Raw genomic sequence first — 17,615 nt, 5'->3', positions numbered from 1 at the left:
CGCCCCAGGGGGTGGGGCCGCCCTGAAAGGGGTGAATCTGACGGCGTGAGGGTGCAGCCTCGGCCCCCGAAGGAGAGAGAGGCCTGCGGCGGCCTGGGTCCCCAGAAACAAGCCGAATAAGGGCAGTGCTCCCAAACGAGGGCTGACGGCCAGCAGAGAGCAAGAGGTATGGCCCGAGAGAAGAGGAAGCTGAGGTTGGTTGAGGTAGGGGCGGACGGGCGGGGACGGGCGGGGGCGTGGTGGCGGATATGCATGAAGGTGCACAAAAGGCTGGTGGCAAAGGTGTGCAGCACAAGCCCTCCGGGACATAAAAGGACAAAGAAAGTGATGCCACGTGGAGAGTTGGGGTCTAGGAGCGGAGTCCTCCAGTCGGAGCACGCCCACCTACAGACATGCCTCCCCAAGGACAGCTTTACCAGCCACCAGAGAGGAAGACAGGTACATTCTATCTCCCTACTGTGGCACAATACCTTGCTGGGCCATGCACAGGATGAGAAACGGGGTGTCTGACACTCAGTAATCCTGAAATGATTCCTACAGGGTTCCCTGCTTACTGAGAAGAACAAACAGAAAACTTGCAGGCCAGTCAAGCCAGAAGGGAGGAATGTAGTGGAGAGGGGCAGAGATGAAAGATGCCCCCACCCTTACTGTATCCCTGTCCCCTGGATCATGCAGTAATCGGACCCCACTTAGGGGTCTAAAAGGCTTCCCTTGTGGCTCAGCTGGTAAAGAATCCGCCTGCAATGCGGGAGACCTGGGTTTGAACCCTCAGCTGTGAAGATCCCCAGGAGAAGGGAAAGGCTACCCACTCCAGTATTCTGGCCTGGAGAATTCCATGGACTATACAGTACATGGGGTCACAAACTGTTGGACACGACTGAGCAACTTTCACTTCACTCACTTCACTATGGGTCTCGTGGCAACAGGGTCTGGAGGGACCCTGTTGGTGGCAGAGGGTATGGAGGACAATTGGTGACCCCTTGCAAGGCATTGGCACCAGGCACAGTCCTCAAAGGAGAGAACACCAGCCTCCCAGACACGGCCGGGCAAGCCACTTCCGTCAGCAAGGGAGGTTCTGGGGGACTGGGGGCTTGCCGATTGTCAGCTTCCACTGAGGGCAACCAGATATCCCAAGTCTCGGTTTCAAGGCCCCACTCGTCCACGCAGTGCCCCTGCCTTTCACCTAGGAAATGCAGAGAGGCTGGGAATTCAAGCGCCCTGGGGATTCTGCAACTGACATGGTCAAATGCTGTGTTTGATTTCCAGCCCCATCAGCGCTGCAGGCACAGGGGAATTTGCAGGCTGCCATGGATGAGCTGTGGCTGTCATCCTGTGACCTGAGCTGAGAGGTAAGGCAGGTGTCCTTGTCAGTTTCCTCCCAGAGACACTGCAGTCACCGCACAGCCCAGCCTTGGTCTCCGGTGTTCCCTCCATGACAGTTCGGGGTAGCAGCTGCTCTGGCTCCTTGGGCACTTGCTGCGCTTGGCCCTTCACCCCAGTCGAGCGCAGGGGGCAGCATGGTGACTGCTGAGACCCCCGCAGGTCATGGGAGACTTGAACCCAGGTGGTCACTCAGGGATGGCTCTGAGGGCTGAAGGCACACAGCGAGGACAGGAAGCAGCTGCTGCCCCAGACCCAGGGCAAGAAGGGAAGGGGTTGACGTCATCAGAAGCCCGGAAGCCAGGATGAGGGGCCAAGAAGACCGGCCCATCTCTCCTCAAGGTCACTGCCTTGTCATCTTCTGAGTCATCTACCTGTGGTTTGATTCATCAGCTCAGATTTTTATTTCAAATGTGGTTTTGTTTCTAACGTCTAAAGTTCCTTTTTCGTTTTAAAATCTGCCTATACTTTTAGAATTCGTCTTATCTTTTTGATTCCTTCTTGTATATCTACTTTTTAAAGTTTATTTTTAATTGGAGGATAATTGCTTTACAATACTGCATTGGTTTTGTCATACATCATCAAGGATCAGCCATAGGTATACATATGTCCCCTTCCCTCTTGAACGTTCCTCCCACCTCCCACCGTGTGTGTCTCCTTTGGTGTGTCTCGGAGGCTAGTGAAGATTTGGGGAGTTGCAATAGCCTTCTATCAAAGGAATGCAGACAACTGGTAAATATCCATGAGAACCGCTCTCTGATCTCATGAGAATTCAAAGGTACTGTCGGTCTGTTTCAAAGTCCCCCCTGATTAGGCACAAGAGTACAGGTGTTTCTCATTCCCACCTCCTCCCTTTATAGACCAGTCCAAGGCCCAGGGATATTCACTGGGACTCACCTCTGATGCTTTCAAGACAAGCCGATGTGCAATACGATGCCCCAGGAACCTCCTTGGGAGCCAAATGGAGAGCGTAGCCTGCAAAAGGGCTTCCCTGAGAGCTCAGTTGGTAAAGAATCCGGGTCAGGAAGATCCGCTGGAGAAGGGATAGGCTACCCATTCCAGTATTCTTGGGCTTCCCTGGTGGCTCAGCTGGTAAAGAATCCGCCCACAATGCGGGAAACCTGGGTTCGACCCCTGGGTTGGGAAGATCCCCGGGAGAAGGGAAGAACTACCCACTCCAGTATTCTGGCCCGGAGAATTCCATGGACTGTATAGTCCATGGAGTCACAAAGAGTCGGACACGACTGAGAGACTTTCACTTCACTTCACAACCTGCAAAAGGAGGTCAGGCTTAGAGGCCAGTGTCCTTATCCACTCCTCCCTCCTTCTAGTTAGAGATTCAGAACAAGCTCCACAAGCCTTTGTGTCCTCATCTGCTCACCTGGAGAAGGGGGTGACACGCTACTGACTTCCTAGAGCCCCTGCGAGGCTGGAATGGATGAGTCCAGGCATGTAGCAGACACTCCCAGCCCTTACCAAAAATTATATCATCTGGCCTCTGACAGTGACGCCCTGGGGACGTAATAGGGCCACTCCTCTTTTTGAGGGATCTGCCCAGCGTTCCATGAGAATGGGTAGTGTCTTCAACGTGAAATCGCAGACGGGTCTTCAGCTGGTCCTCGGGGAGTCCTGAGTGGGAAGCCAGGGGTGAGCCGTCCCTTCTGGGAGCATTCGCTCTGCCAGGAGCCCGGCAGTACAACCACGGTGCCGGGGCGGGGGGAGCCTCCCTCAGCCAGTGGTTTGCTGAAGCCCCACAGTCTGTGGCAGAGGGATGGAAGCCCCTGCTTGCAGATGATGGGGACAGGTCTTCTGCTCACTCAGACCCATGATGGGATGGACCCAGTCCCTTTTACAGCCTTGTCCTTTCTTCTCACTGTGCAGGTGACCTTTCGAGAGCACTGGTTTTAGGTGGATTCTCGGTTCTTATTTGTGCTTTCCCCATGGATCTTGCTTGATCACTTGTGGGCCACCTATGCGTTTAAATAATATAACGCACTCTTCTCAGTAGGTGATTCCTCGTCTTTTCCCCAACTGACCTGGCATCCCAGGAGGGCAGGGGCTGGGTGTCTGAGAGGCACTGGCCCCAGTCCTGGCCTCCCTAGCCTGGGATCATAGGCCAACTACGCCCCCCCCACACACACACACAAAGTAGAGGAGCCAGCAGGACAGCAAGAATCAGCCAGCCTGGGTCCATGAAGCATTGGGTGTGGGAACTCAGAAATTCTGCCCTGAGTCACATGATTCTCCTCACTTGAGGCAGGACAACTTTGTGCCCAAGATACACAACGCAGACATCATCAATCCAGAGTTTAATAATTTGGTCACATAAAACTGTGTAACTACTTGACAGCCGAAACCAGCCGGCCTCGTCTTTTGAAACAAGAGACAGGGGAATCCCACAGTGGTCCAGTGGTTAAGACTCCATGCTTCCACTGCAGGGGGCGGGCTCAGTTCAATTCTTGGTCTGGGAATTAAGATCTGGCATGCCATGATGTGCAGCCTAAAAAGGAGAGAGATCCCTTTCTTCCACGGCCCCTAAGGTGCTCGGTCCTTCCGAGTAGCCAAGGCTGTTTGGGGGTGAGGTCCTCACTTCATCTGGCGACTAGTACCGAGCCCAGCAGCCCCACCGAGCACGCGCCCACACCGTGGCCTCTGTCTCAGAGCTTCCCTGCACCTACTTGGCCCTCATTCTGCCTGGTGAGGTGATGGTCACAGAGGATAAGATCAGTGCCCTCAGTAAAGCAGCCGGTGTAAATGTTGACGGTTTCGGGCCAGGCTTGTTTGTAAAGGCTTTGGCCAACGTCAGCATCGGCAGCTACATCTGCCATGTGGGGGCTGGTGGACCTGTCCCGACAGCTGGTGCTGCCCGCTCCACCACTGCTGCCCCATCTGAGGAGAAGAAAGTAGAACAAAGAAAAAAGAATCTGAAGACTCTGATGATGACATGAGCTTTGCTCTTTTTGACTAAACCTCTGTAGTAACTTCCCTGGTGGCTCAGATGGTAAAACGTCTGCCTACAATGTGGGAGACCCGGGTTCGATCCCTGGAGAAGATCCCCTGGAGAAGGAAATGGCAACCCTCTCCAGTACTCTTGCCTGGAAAATCCCATGGATGGAGGATCCTGGTAGGCTACAGTCCATGGAGTCGCAAAAAACCGGACACGACTGAGCAACTTCACTCTCTTTAGTAACACATTCAATAAAAAGCTGAGCTCTTTAGAGAGAGAGAGACGGAAAGAAAGTCTCTGCGACGTATGGAACACAGGGCTAACAGCCCTGCTATATGCCGATCAGGGTCTTTCGCGGAGGCAACTGCTTAGTATCAATGACCTGGTAGTTCCACTTAAAGGTAATATCCTGAGGGAGATTTACAAATCTTCAGAGGTGCTAACAAACAAGAAAAACAGAAAAGGTAATACTACATCAGTTGGGGGTTTGTTATGTAAACTATAGTACATGTGTTCTCTTCAATACCTTTGGCCAGAGATGCCATGAGCTAGACTTTTGTGTACTGACAAGGAAGACTTTTGCAGATATATTATTGCTAGTAAAAATCACATTGAATATAAGGGTGTGTTTTTTTTTTAACCTGAGTGGGGAACTATGTAGGTGATCCCATAGAAGAATATAGGTAGAGGTGAGAAACAATTGTTAACAGTCTTGCCTAAAACAATGTTTTGTAAAAATCTTCAGTTATGTGCTTTAAAAATATCCGGGGTGGTAAGGTAAAATGTTCCAGCCACAGTGGAATGCAAATTGGCAGTTTCTTCCGAGGCTAATCGTCCACTTCCTTAGGACGCAGCACTTGCACTGCCGGGCGTTCATGCCAATGAAATGGAAAATTCTGACCACGGGAAAGCCTGGATACAAATGTTCAAAGCAGATTTTTTCTAGAAACCTAAAAGTGGAAACGGGCAACATGTCCTTCAGTGGGTGAAGGCTTGAACAACCGTGGCTGACCCACACCAAAGAAGAAGGCTAGCAATACAAAGGGAGAACTGACTGCTGAAACCAACTATCGATTTGGATGGACGGATCTCAAGGGCAGTGTGTGATTGATCAAAGGCCCGTCCCGGGTTTCAAACTGCATGGTTTCATTAATGTAGTGACGTGTGGTGTGTGTGTGTGTGTGTGTGTGTGTCTGTGTGTGTCTGTGTGTCTGTGTGTGTGTGTGTGTGTGTGTGTCTGTGTCTGTGTGTCTGTGTGTGTGTGTGTGTCTGTGTGTGTCTGTGTGTCTGTGTGTGTGTGTCTGTGTGTCTGTGTGTGTGTGTCTGTGTGTCTGTCTGTGTGTGTGTGTGTGTGTGTGTGTGGCGAGGTATGCATCATCATATCGACCCATCCAGGAATCGAACCCAGGCCATTGGCAGTAGGTGTGGTGTCCTAACCAATGGTACCAATGCCATCTCCTGGTGTGAGGGCCCACTGGCTATGCAACACGCTGATGCTGGGGCAACAACGGGAGGGGCATTTCCCTGTAACTTCCCGTGATCTTAATTCCTTCAGAATACAAGCTCACACCAAAGGCACACAGCAGGACTTGGCGTGTACACATCGGATCATTCTGTGCGTGACTCTGCACGGACAGTGTTGATCTCTTCGCGGGAAAGTCCAGAAGCCCATAGCACGCCTGCCTGCGGACTAGAAAAAAGTCCGAGGGGTGAGGGGAGGGCGGAGCTCACGCGATCGGCCTGCTCTGACTGGGTGACAGAGATGCCCGTCACAAAGAGGGACGGGCTTGCTCGGCGCTGGGGGCGGGTCTTCTCAGGAGTCGAGCATGTCATTGGCGACGCCAGCCGGAAGAGGTGGGCAGGAATGCGGTGCTCCGCGGGTTCCGGTGGGCGGGCTGTGGAGGCGAGCGAGAGGGGACGGCCGCGGGGACGCTCAGGGCGGGGCTCGAAGCACGGAAACGGCCCCCCTGCTTCGCATCCCCGCCCTCCATTTCGGTACACGGCAGCCCGCCCTCTGGGTCCTGGGCAGGCCAGAGCCCCGCAATTCGCTGGGTTGTGCGCCCTCTCCTGGGGAGAGGGCGAAGAGACGCCTCCCCGGAGCCCAGGGCCCTGGAGACCTTGGGGATTCCGTCGGGGTCCCACCCGCCGCTCCCGGCAGGACTCCCCCTGCTGTACTGAGAGCATCTGGCCCTCGAGATGTCTCGGGACAGTGTATTGGGGGCGCCCTCCAGTCCCGGCCTCTGGGGGCGGCCTTGCCCCGCGCTCCTGATGCCTTCCACCCTCCCAGGGTCTAGAATCTGGCCTCATCCAGCCGCCCCCACCCCTTTCCCGGCCCATCGTGTTCCTCCGCCCGTGAGTGTGACTGGGACGATTCTCTGTGAAGCCCGGATCTTCCCCTCTAACCCCCGCCCCGCACGGAGTAACAAGGGAGAGGTGGGCAGAGCTGATCCCAGTGCCCAGAAAGGCGGAGTCGGCCAGGAGTGCCATGTTTCTGGAGTGGAGAGGGCCCGAAGTAACACAGTCTTCCCCCGTCACTCGACAGGTGTGGCCCGCTGGGAGGGGATCTTGCCCAAGCTCTCCTGTTCTCCAGGACCGCCTATGATTGCAGCCCTCAGTGTCTGCTGCCCGCCTCTCCCCTGGAGGTCAAGGTGAGTGAGCCCGGCAGGGAGAGAAAGTCCATGGCTTCACTAGGAGTGGATGAGATCAGAAACCGTCCATCCCGACGGTGGTTCTCAGGCTGGAAGGGACGTGAGAACACCTGGAGGGCTCACTCAAAGCCGGTTGGCAGGGCCCCGCCCTAGATTCCCATCTGGGGTGGGGCTTGAGCATTTGAGACTCCAACAAGCTCCCGGTGCTGCTACCGCTGCTGGTCCACGAACCCCACAGTGAGCAGCGCTGCTCTAGAGGCCTGAGACTCCTAGGTGTGTGCCCCCTGCTCTTCTCCCGGACTGGCTCTCTGCAGGGTCCCCGCGGGGCTGGGAAATGCCAGGAGGCTGGTGGCTCTCAGGAGATCTGGGGCTTCCCGTTGAGCAGTCGTCACCCTTCCCTGCCTGAAGCTGAAGGAGGCGGTTGTCCACAGCCCAGGCAGGATCAGGTGTCAGGTTTGTGGAGCTGCTCAACAGCTCCTCTCTTGGGCTGATAACATCTGGACACGTAGGAGGGTGGGGCGAGATCAGATCCAGTGTCTGGGTGTGGGGATGGAGGAACTATCTGATGAGGCAGAGGAAAAAGGCGTGCATGCCAAGCTCAGGGATGGGAAAGGAACATTGGCCCTGAGACCAAGTGTGGGTTTGGGGGAGCGTGGAGACCCGAAGGGCTTCCCAGGTGGTGCTACTGGTAAAGAACCCACCTTCTGATCTGGGAGACGTAAGGAGATGGGGATTCAATTCTTGAGTTGGGAAGACCCGTGGAGGAGGGCATGGCAACCCGCTGCAGGATTCTTGCCTGGAGAATCCCATGGACAGAGGATCCTGGTGGGTTACAGTTCATGGAGTTGTGAAGAGTTGGACACGACTGAAGCGACTTAACACACATGGCCGGAGACAAGAAAGGGGGTTCTCTGCCCAGGAATTGCCCTGACAGTTGTCTGGTCTGCAGGTGTGGTCAGCCTTCTCTCGCTGGTGGGAAGCCACCGCCTTTCCTGCCACACGTTCCTCACCAAGAGGATCTCCCAGCTCCTGGGTGATGCTGCCCAGACCTGCTCAATGCCCAGCGCCACCACCGACTGCTTTGGCCAGTCTTTGCCAAGGCTGGCCTGTCTGTGGCTCCAGGATGGCCCGCCATCCAGTTGGAGCGGCAGATCAAAAGCAATGGCAGTGTCCAGCTGCCCCATGTGCCCAGAACCCGCAGCTCTGGGACCCCAGCCCCCGAGCACATTCTGGCTGTGGGATCATTCCGGGGCGGGGCAGTTTGGTTGGCATTTTCCAAGGCCCTCTCCTGCACCCTTTTCCTTGGGTCGCTGGTCTCTTCTTATTGGCTCGTTCAAGTTCTCTATACCTTTTTGATATGAGCCCTGAGTCACATCTTGGCACTATTTTTTGCCCCACTTTGTCACTTGTCTCCTGACTTTGTGGTTTGGGGTTTGTGTTTGGCTAGGCAGACGATCTTAGCGTTTGTGTCATCAGACTTTCCAGGCTCTTCCTAATGGTTTGGGGTTTCTTGTCGGTTTGTTTGCTCCCAGTTGATTTAGGGTGATCTCCATTTAGAGTCATCGTGAATAAGTTACCCATTGCTGAGTAACAAGGGGCTACCCAGGTGACGCTAGCGGTAAAAAACCTGCCTGTCAACACAGGAGACATAAGAGACGTACGGTGGGAAGATCGCCTGGAGGAGGAAATGGCAACCCACTCTAGTACTCTTGCCTGGAGAATCCCATGGACAGAGGAGCCTGGCAGGCTACAATCCATGGGGTTGCAAAGAGTCAGACACGACTCAAATGACTTAGCATGCAAGCATGTGTAGCAAATTATCCCAGATGTAGTGTAGTCCCTTAAAACAACCAGCACTCTTAATCTCCCAGGTGTCTGAAGGACAGGATTCTAGAAGGCCTGGCTGGGGCTTCTGGCCTGGGGTCCATCACAGGCTGCGGTCAAGGCTTCTCCGGGGCCACAGCCCTCTGGTCTGCCTGGGGTGTCAGGGTGGGAGGGGGGCAGGCTCCACTTCTGGAGGGCTCACTGGGCTGCGGCAGGTGATGGTCCCTCCCCACCAGGCCTCTCCACCGGGCTGCTCGGGTCAGGCCTTCCCCAGATCCAGCGATCTCAGAGAGACAGAGGAGCCCCGAGATGGAAGCCACAGTGTTTCTCTCATAACTCATCTCGAGGTGACACTCCCTCGCCTCTGCTGTGTTTTTATGGGTCACACTGGTCACCCCATGAAGAAGAGAATGGTTCCCGCGTGGGCCTAGTTTCTTCACGTTCGTGGTGCGTGACAAGGCTCCGAGGAGTGTCCCTGCCCCTGAGCCTGGGTGTGGGACTCCCGGGCTGCCCGGGCCCCTCCAGAATGTGTCCTTTGTGGAAGCAGGGTGGCGTGTGTTGTACAGGCAGAGTGGCTTTTCACCTCGAAATGGTTGCAGACAAAGCCCGCGGAAAACCAGAGAAACAGAGACCATGTGACCGAGCCCAGCATGGCCCCCCGAACCCACGGCATGAGCCCTCTGCCCTCCGCCCAGGGGTCCACAGCCTGGAGGGCTGTCCCAGCTGCTGGTGCAGCCCTGGGCGTGGGTGCAGAAGCTTTCTCACCCTGGCAGCCCGTGCACGCCACGGCTGTGCAAGTGCACACTCAGGCCTGGGCCCCGTGCTCTCCCACCTCCGAGGTGTCCCCACCCTGTGGTCAGCCCTGCCCGCACGCCCTCCTTCCCAGGGGGCCCCCGTTGAGGGGGCGCAGGCTGACGAGCCCCTTTTCTTCAATGACTGTGCCCGGTAGCCCCGGGCTGGGATGGTGCCAGCCTGGGGTGGCAGCCGAGTGTCCCTTTGGTCCCCTGAAGGCGCTCCTGCTGTGCTCGTGGGGGACGTGTCCGCCCCCTCCACCACCTGGCTGGGACTGAGTGGGGACTTCCGGTGACATGCTTGGTGGCTCTGAATGTGTCACGCAGCTTCTCAGGCAGTGAGGGCTCCTCCTGTTGCCTCTTGCTTCTGGGCAGCACTGGGGCCCTTGGCGACATCTCCTGGCCCCGTCCGTGGCCACCATGCTCTTCTCTAACCTAACGCCCGTGGCCTCGGGAGATCCGGGCTGTCTCCGTCCCGGGGCAAAAGCAGAGGCTGAGGCTGAGCTTGGGGGGCCTGTCCTCGGGGATCGTGGCCCTGGCTCACGGGGACACCCCTCAGCTAGGATGTGCAGCCTCCACAGGGTCCCGGGGGAGAGGCTTGAGCACCCCGTGGTCCCACACTCCTGGGCCCACTGACTGTTCCCCTGAGTAGAGCCGCCTTGCAGCCCCTGAGCCCTGGGCACAAGGACCAACAAGGGGCCGGCTGCCCTGCCGTCTTCGCCCTCCTCAGGGCTGCCTTCCTCAAGCCTGCCCTCGGGCCCAGGGCTATGTGGGCACTGTCCTCCCTCTCCTGCCACCCGGGCACTGTGGCTGGCAGAGCTCCTGCAGGTACCCGCCTGGTGGACAGGCAGAGTCTGGGCAGCGGCCCCGCCCCGCTGTCCACCTGCCTCGGGCTTCACCCTCTGTCCGCATCCTCTGCCCATCAGGCATGATGATGCCTGCCCTCCTGAGCTCGGGTGCTGGGTGCTCCCGAGCCTCCGCTGGTGCTGGGTCCCGGAGCCGTCCCCTGGCCCCGGCCCTCATTCAGCCCCGCTCCCCGGGCTGTGGCCTCCCTGGGCTCATGGGGACCTTGCAGATGTCCGTCGAGAGTCGTGGAGCTGGCTGAGGCCAGCCTGACCTGTGAGCAGCACAGTGTGCCCCTGCTGGGTGCGTAAGTCCTCCTGGGGGTGCCCGTGGCCTGTGGAGGAGGCTGCTGTAGGTGGCGGGCCTTGTCCTCTGGGGACCTGTCCACAGCTGGATGATACACACACGCAGCTTGGACGTGGAGCTGGATCTCTCTCTCACACACACACACACACACAGCTTGGACCTGGATCTGGATGATACACAGACACACGGATGCACACACACTCGAGTTCCTGGCAGCCAGTATACATTGCTGCTCATGTTCGCTGACCATTACTTGTCCTCCACAGCTGGGACCTGGAGCTGGATCACACACACACACACACACACACACAGCTGGGACGTCGAGTTGGATCTCACACACACACACACACACAGCTGGGACGTCGAGTTGGATCTCACACACACAGACACACACAGCTGGGACGTCGAGTTGGATCTCACACACACACACACACACACACACACTCTCTCTCTCTCTCTCGAGTTCCTGGCAGCCAGCATCCATCATTCCTCACATTCACTGCCCCTGACTTAGCAGCTGCTCTCCCCTCGGCCCACTGCCTCCGTTGGGGTCCCAGTGGGGTGCCCGTCAGTGCCCTGGCCCTGCCCCTGGAATGGGGTGTGGCTGCCCAGACTGGGGCCGTGTGGGACCTCCTAGGGTCTCTAGACTGTCGCCATCGTTGAAACTCTGAGGCTCCCTCTCTTTGGGTGGGTCGCCGTCCCATCCTGAAGGGCGCTGTGCCCATCGCTTCACCTAGGTCCAGCTCACCCTCCTGGGGGAGCGGGCACCAGAGCGAGTGGGGTGCAGGGGTGCCCGGGGGTGGGGGGTGCCGGCTGTGGTGTGAGAGTGGTCAGCTCCCCGGTCCCCCTGACTCAGAGCAGACAGGACCTGCAGGATGCAGGGGCCGCTCCCCACAGGGTGACCAGACACCCCCTCCCCAGGCTTAGTAGGGAAGAAGGGCCCCGGCGGGCATCTGTGGCTGGACCCCTCCTCTGCTCCGGGCACCTGGTGGTGGGCAGGGCTCAGCCGTGGGGCCTCTCAGGGCTGGGTCCCCTCCCCTGCTGGCTCCGGGCGGGCGGCCTGGGCTGGACCCCCTGTGCAGAGCCCTGAGGAGGCCTGGCTCACCCCTGCCTGTGTCCTGGCAACCGGGGTGTGCTCTGGGGGTTCTGCTCCGTGGGGCCAGGTCTCAGGCCACTTGCCCCACAGCAGATGGGCTCCTGGTGCCATCTGCGTGTCCCCCTCTCCAGAAGCCCTCCAGAGGTGGCGCCCTGTCTTGCTCCCTCCTGCCCCTGCCTGGCCAAGGCTCTGGCCTGGTCTGGCCCGTGGCCTCCATCCTCAGGGTCATTCCCCCTGTGGGTTCCAGCTTCTCCCCTTGCTGCTCCGCAGGCTTCATGACCGCCCGGGTGCGATGTGGCATCCAGGGAGGGGACAGCACTCCTTGTTATGCTCGGCACTCCTCTGGGGCCATTCTCCCTCCGGGGGCCCCCACCAGGCAGGCTTTGGAACACAGGATGGCAGGGAGGACTGTCTGCTCTTGGCAGGCTGGTTCAGGGAGCCGGCAGGAGGCTCTGGGTGTCGGGGTGCAGGAGTGGTGCCTGGTGGGCCGGCAGAGGTGAGAAGGGGCTTTCTGGGAGGACCTCCCTACTCGGCTCTCCCCAGTGGTAGTAGACTTCTCTGGGTAGGACTCGATTTTCTTTTTCCCTGAGTTCCTGCCTGCCCTGGGGAGGGGCTGGGGCTAGTGTCTAAGGCATGGGTATGCTGACCCTAAGGCCAATGGCCAGCCCCAGGGGCGGTAACAGTGACACCCTCCTTTCCTTTAGTCCCGTGGGGAGGTTCATCCTCATGGACCCACTGGCTTGTACCCACAGGCTTGTGCCCACTCTTGGATGGCTGCTGCTTCAGTGCTGGGACTAGCCCGGTAGAGTGGTCAAGGTGGGAGTGGTCCTAGATTGCAGAATGCTGTCTGCTACTTCCCCTAGACCTGGGCGTGGGGGGAGAGGGTGGCCAACATCAAGGGTGGCATCAGGAGGTCCCCCCGTTTGCCTTACCTCCTGGGCACTTCTCTCTGTGCTCCACCAGGGATGCTGCTCAGGCTGTCTGGCAGGGTCCCAAGCTACCAGCTCAGTTGCCTCATCCAGGGCCTCCCGGGCTCCTCCATGTCTGCCAACCACCACCACCACCATCCCCCAACTCCACTCTGGAGATACCTAAGATGGCAGATGTCTTGCACGCTAGGAAGCTGCTGCCCCCTGCTGTGCTTCCAGTACCACTGCAGCCCATGGTCCAGGCAGGAGCCTGGAGGTTGGTCTCAGAGCCCTGGAAAGCCCTAGGTGGGGACTTGGAAGCCTGAGGTCTCTTGGGGGCTCACGGAGCCCTCAAAAGCTTTGGGCAAGCTTTTGAAGCAAGGCCCTCAGAAACCCTCCATCTGGTGCATGGTGATCAATGGATATGGTCACCCATGGGAAATAAAAGGGTGAGACTATGTCACCTGGGAGGCAACTCCATCTTCCTTCAGACACGGCAGTGGTTGCCATGCACATCTAGCCTCCCCCTTGGTCCTGCAGATGGAGGATCTGAAGCCCGGAGGGGAGCATTCCATCCAGAGGCCATGCCATCTCTCTCCCCTTCCTCCCTGCAATCCTTCCTCTCCACCAGGACCCCGTGGGGCTCCCGCTGCACAGCCACCCCCAGGAGGAGCACTTGAGATCACTCACGTGCCAAAATGAGATGTTGTGTCATGCCCCTGTGGAGTTCTGACGCCCTGATGATGGAACTCCTCCTCCTCCCCTCCAGTTCACCGATTTGACCACCTGCCCCTACAGTCACAGATGAGCAGGCCACACCTCCTGCCCATGCCCACCACCCACCACGGAGCATCCGTGTCTCAGCTCTTGGTCTGGGATGGCACAGGACAGATGCCGGGGGCCCAGGGGTGTCCTGGCCACAGCGGACTGGTGGAGTCAGGTAGGAGTGCCTAACAGCAAATGAGGGAGGCTAGGGCTCTGCGAGGGGTAAGAATATGAGAAGCCATTTCTTTTCGGTGTATTTGAAATGCACAAAAAAAGCCTGTTGCTTTTAAGAAAACACTCACCCCACCGAAGTGCAGAGACTCGGATGCAGCAAAGATAAATGTCCGGGAGCTTTGGTAGAAAGGTTCCAGCCCCATCCCTGAGCAGAGCTTAACCAGTGGCCATAGACAGCAGAGAGCCCCAAAGGCTCAGGAGCCCACGGGGCACGTGCAGGTGAGAGGGCAGGCCCTGCCAAGTCCTGCCACCTGTAGGAAGGAGCCTGTCAGAGCTGAGGTGCCAGGGTCCCACCCAATGGTGGCCCAGGGGGTGCCTCTGCTTCCCTTTTGCGTGCCTGCCTCTCTCGGCTTTACTGCCCTTTACAGGCAGTGCAGAGCCCAGATGCACAGTGTGGCATTCTACCCCAGGTTTCCTTAGCATTTGATGTTAAGTGAGTGATAGTCGCTCAGTCGTGTCAGACTCTTAGCGACCCCATGGACTGTAGCCTGCCAGGCTCCTCTGTCCATGGGATTCTCCAGGCAAGAATACTGGAGTGGGTTGCCATTTCTTTCTCCAACTCGATGTTAAAATCACATGTAAACTGTGAAAATTGTGAAATGCCCACGGCAGAAAACCTTGTGGTAATACCCAGGTGAGGAACTGGTTTACTGAAAGGGGATGGAACATTCCAGAGGACTGAGAGCCTTCCTCTGTCATTAGACAACCAGCTTTCCAGCAGAAACAGCCCATCCAGCAGATGCTTCATTTCTTCCCATCACTCTGCCCTTGGACACCACGGTTGGTATCTGCTGGTCCCAGTTGAAACACCCAGAACTGATACGGTGCAAGCAGCCTCACCTGCGTTTCCCAGTGGGCTCTCTGTGTGACGTTATTTTTAATAATTACTTACAAGAGCTTCTGGTGACATGTCAGGGAGCAGGCACCAAAAGCAGAACACAAATGAGTCTATGGGTAGCCTATGATTCCTATCTCAGGCTCAAAGGACGAAAGGATGAACTGACAAAGTCGGATGGCAATTCTGGAGACCCAAGGCCTGGAAGCCTTTAGCAGGGGGGCAGCCCAACCCCTCCCCACGTTAAAAGAGAAGAACCCACATGTTAAAAATAAATGGTCTTTTATTGTGTCCACGAAAACAAACTCAGGGTGGCCTTTGGTTAATCCCCCCATGAGGACGACAAATAGGAGGCATGCGATGACCAAAATCATGTTCTCTCCAGGAGAAGGGTCTTGCCCTCCTAGGCCCAAAGGGTGACAGGCAAGCAGGGCCAGGAGGATTCAGAGGCAAGTCCACCCAGGCCCACTATGATGCAGAGGGCCCAGGCCTGCTGCCTCCTTGGCAGGATAGGGCAGGGGTCAGCAAACATTGCCCCTGTCCCGGTAACCCCAAGCTAGAACACACAGAAAAGCCCCAACCCCCCTCCCCCAACAAACACTGATAAGGCAGTCAGCCAGGGCTTCCAAGAGGAGCTGGCCTCCAAGGTACGAGGCCAGACCCTTAGGGCTCTGCCCAGAAGGGGTTGCCATCCTCGGCCTGCATGGAATAGTAAACAAAGAGCAGGAAGGCAGCAAAGACCAGGAACAGCAGCACCTGGCCCCAGAGCGGGACCTGGCGATCCTGGCCCAGGCCGGCAGCCCCAGGGGCCTGCTTTTCAGGCCGGATGGCTCTGCGGGTGAGCCAGGAAGGGGGCGAAGATGAAGATGAGGACACACTCAAGGTGGAGGAGGATGTGGGATAATAGGACAGGCCCAGGGAGCTTCTGGAGATGTTGGAAATAGGGCGGTAGTGTGCGATGTTCTGGTAGGCACTGTCCCGGCCATACAGGAGGCGTTCCCTGAGGCAAAGAGGGCAGCAGGTAGACCAGGAGGGCCTGAGCCCTGAATCAACCCCAGCCCCTGGTTCGCCTTAATACTCACCGATCCTTGCCTTCCTCTTCCAGAGAGAAAAGATTGTCATCACGGACCTACAGAAGTGAATCAGAGTGAGGATACCTATTGGCGGGGTCGGTGTAGGTATGACAGGTCATAACCCTCAGTCCAAACTGCCCTTCCCAGCCTGTCTGAACACTGCTTAAAGGCCTGGGCCCTGCCACCCTCCAGAACCCCTTCGTAGTCCTCAGCCTTACGTCTGCAGGGCCGTTCCACTTGCCCTGGCTGCCTGCATCCTACTTTCTGCCCCAGGATTCTCAAAAAGAGCTCAAACCTAGATCCCAGACCAGGGCCAGGGCACGTCCTAGGCACACTAGTCAAAACAGTTCTGACAGCTCCCCCCCCTGCCCCCCGGCCAAAGAAAGGCCCTGACCCGGCAGGTGTCTGCAGGCCCCGTCTCTCCCTGGAGGTTTCTGAGCCACCATTTGCACCCAGTGGTCCCCTTGACTCATCCAAACCCCATGAGGACCCCCTCAGGTTGTACCCAAGTACAGGGTGCCCGACAACTCAGCTCACCTGGCGGTGAAAGGGGTCAGCATCTGAGAGTGAAGCTGAGGGCTGGCGGAAGCCCTTGGATGTGCCCATAGACTCAGGTTCCCCGTAAGTCCTGGTGGTCAAGTAACTCTCCTCATAGTAGTCATCATTATAGCCTTGGGAAGGGGGGGCAGCGGTAGCAGAAGGGGCAACGGTGTCCCCACCTGGCCCGATGGTCCTAATCTGAATCCCATTGGGAGGGCCTGTGACACGGTTTCTCCCCTCCAGGGCTACTGCAGGAAGCTTGGGGCTGAGGTCTCAGGTTCTGGCTGACACTGGAAGGAAGGTGTCAAGAGTGCCCACCCCACCCCTGCCTTACCCTTGCTCTGGTAAAGTAAGGCGTCCTCTTTCTTGGGCAGATCATACATATCCGAGTCCACGGACGCCGAATCTAAGTCTGAATGGGGGAGGGGCTAGGACCATTGGCCCACAGGGGTCCCCTCCCGTTTTCCCCGCGCCCCTTCCGGCCAGTGCCCCGGCCACACCCCCGCGACCCCTTCCTCAGCGTCCCCCAAACCGTGTCCCCAAGGGCGGCCAGGCGGGGCCCTGGGACGGGAGCCTCACCCGAGAACCGACAGGAGAAAGAGGTTGCGGACGAGCTCGGGGGCGAGAGCCTCCGCCTCTGGGTCTCATACTCGAAGATTTTCTTTTCATAGAGCTTGCGAGTGGAACCTGATCAGACGCGGGGCACAGGGCGGTCAGGGAGCGGGCCGGGAGGGGGCCGCGGGGCTAAGCGCGGGGAGCGGGCCCGCCCTCCGTCCACCGCGTACCGACGACCGGCCCGTGTGGGATGTTGTACTGGCGCAGCACGGCGGCCAGCTCGGAGTCCGACAGGACTGCGTAGTCGTCCATGGCGGGCAGTGGGCGGCGGAGGCCTGGGGGAGGCCTGGGCCTGGCAACACCGGCCGAGAGACGACGGCCTCGGAGGGCGGTGGGGGCAACAGGAGCGCCTCGGGAGCGGCTATGCGCGCGTCACGTCCGCGTCACAGTCGCTGTCTCGGCGGGCAGCGCGCGCTGCGCGGAGCGGGGTCTGGCCTCGCGGAGGAGCCGCCAGCGCAGATTGGTGGGGCCTTGAGAACGGGCGGGGCGGTGCGCGGCTCGCGAGCCCAGACGTCACAAACGGATGGGTGGGGCTGCAGCTCAAACGGCGTGGACAGGCCGGGAGGTGGGGGTGGGCGGGGCTGGCGAGCCCAGAGACGTCACACGCTGGCGCATTTAGGGCCGGACGCCATTGAGGGGTGGGGCCTGGGAGCGACAGGAACTAGTTTAGACCCGCCCCGGCGTGGGAGCGGGGCGGGGCCCGCGAGCCTCAACGTCACCCGCTCGGCTCTTCGGGTCAGAAGGGTGGAGGGGCGGGGCCTGTGGCCGTGCAACCAGCAGAAACTGGCCAGGATGTGGGAGCTGGGCGGG

At 58.3% G+C, this 17,615-nt stretch overlaps 2 protein-coding genes, 1 long non-coding RNA gene and 1 pseudogene across 7 annotated transcripts; 3 read left to right on the top strand and 1 right to left on the bottom strand.

Annotated features, from left to right (window-relative positions):
* Nucleotides 1-1,880, top strand: LOC129564504 (uncharacterized). The gene is made up of 3 exons (XR_008687496.2): nt 1-194; nt 1,267-1,349; nt 1,543-1,880. It is a non-coding gene; the product is annotated as an uncharacterized LOC129564504 (long non-coding RNA).
* A 1,070-nt stretch (nt 1,881-2,950) lies between these two features.
* On the top strand, nt 2,951-5,500 carry LOC148773537 (large ribosomal subunit protein P1 pseudogene; annotated as a pseudogene).
* A 407-nt stretch (nt 5,501-5,907) lies between these two features.
* LOC129534903 (uncharacterized) lies at nt 5,908-14,720 on the top strand. 5 transcript variants are annotated; one of them, XM_055393420.2, is made up of 3 exons: nt 5,908-6,322; nt 6,870-6,975; nt 13,375-14,720. In XM_055393420.2, exons 1-3 carry the CDS (start codon nt 6,090-6,092, stop codon nt 13,474-13,476), a joined length of 441 nt encoding a protein of 146 aa, XP_055249395.2. In that variant the 5' UTR covers nt 5,908-6,089; the 3' UTR covers nt 13,477-14,720. The 5 variants fall into 5 exon arrangements, 1 of the variants encoding a protein (XP_055249395.2); XR_016036889.1 differs by lacking the exon at nt 5,908-6,322 and adding an exon at nt 6,365-6,679 and having other exon boundaries at nt 13,284-14,720; XR_016036888.1 differs by lacking the exon at nt 5,908-6,322 and adding an exon at nt 6,365-6,746 and having other exon boundaries at nt 13,284-14,720.
* A 122-nt stretch (nt 14,721-14,842) lies between these two features.
* Nucleotides 14,843-17,279, bottom strand: EMD (emerin). The gene is made up of 6 exons (XM_055393417.2): nt 16,976-17,279; nt 16,770-16,877; nt 16,525-16,602; nt 16,188-16,321; nt 15,660-15,706; nt 14,843-15,577 (listed from the first exon to the last, which is right to left on the bottom strand). The coding sequence occupies exons 1-6, from the start codon at nt 17,055-17,057 to the stop codon at nt 15,241-15,243; spliced, it is 786 nt and encodes a 261-aa protein (XP_055249392.2). The 5' UTR covers nt 17,058-17,279; the 3' UTR covers nt 14,843-15,240.
* Nucleotides 17,280-17,615: the final 336 nt, after the last annotated feature.

This window comes from Moschus berezovskii, chromosome X (genome assembly GCF_049115385.1).
Source record: "Moschus berezovskii isolate FMDL1 chromosome X, NW_MosBer_1.0, whole genome shotgun sequence".
Lineage (NCBI taxonomy): Eukaryota > Metazoa > Chordata > Mammalia > Artiodactyla > Moschidae > Moschus > Moschus berezovskii.
This window is presented reverse-complemented; position numbering and strand designations above follow the sequence as displayed.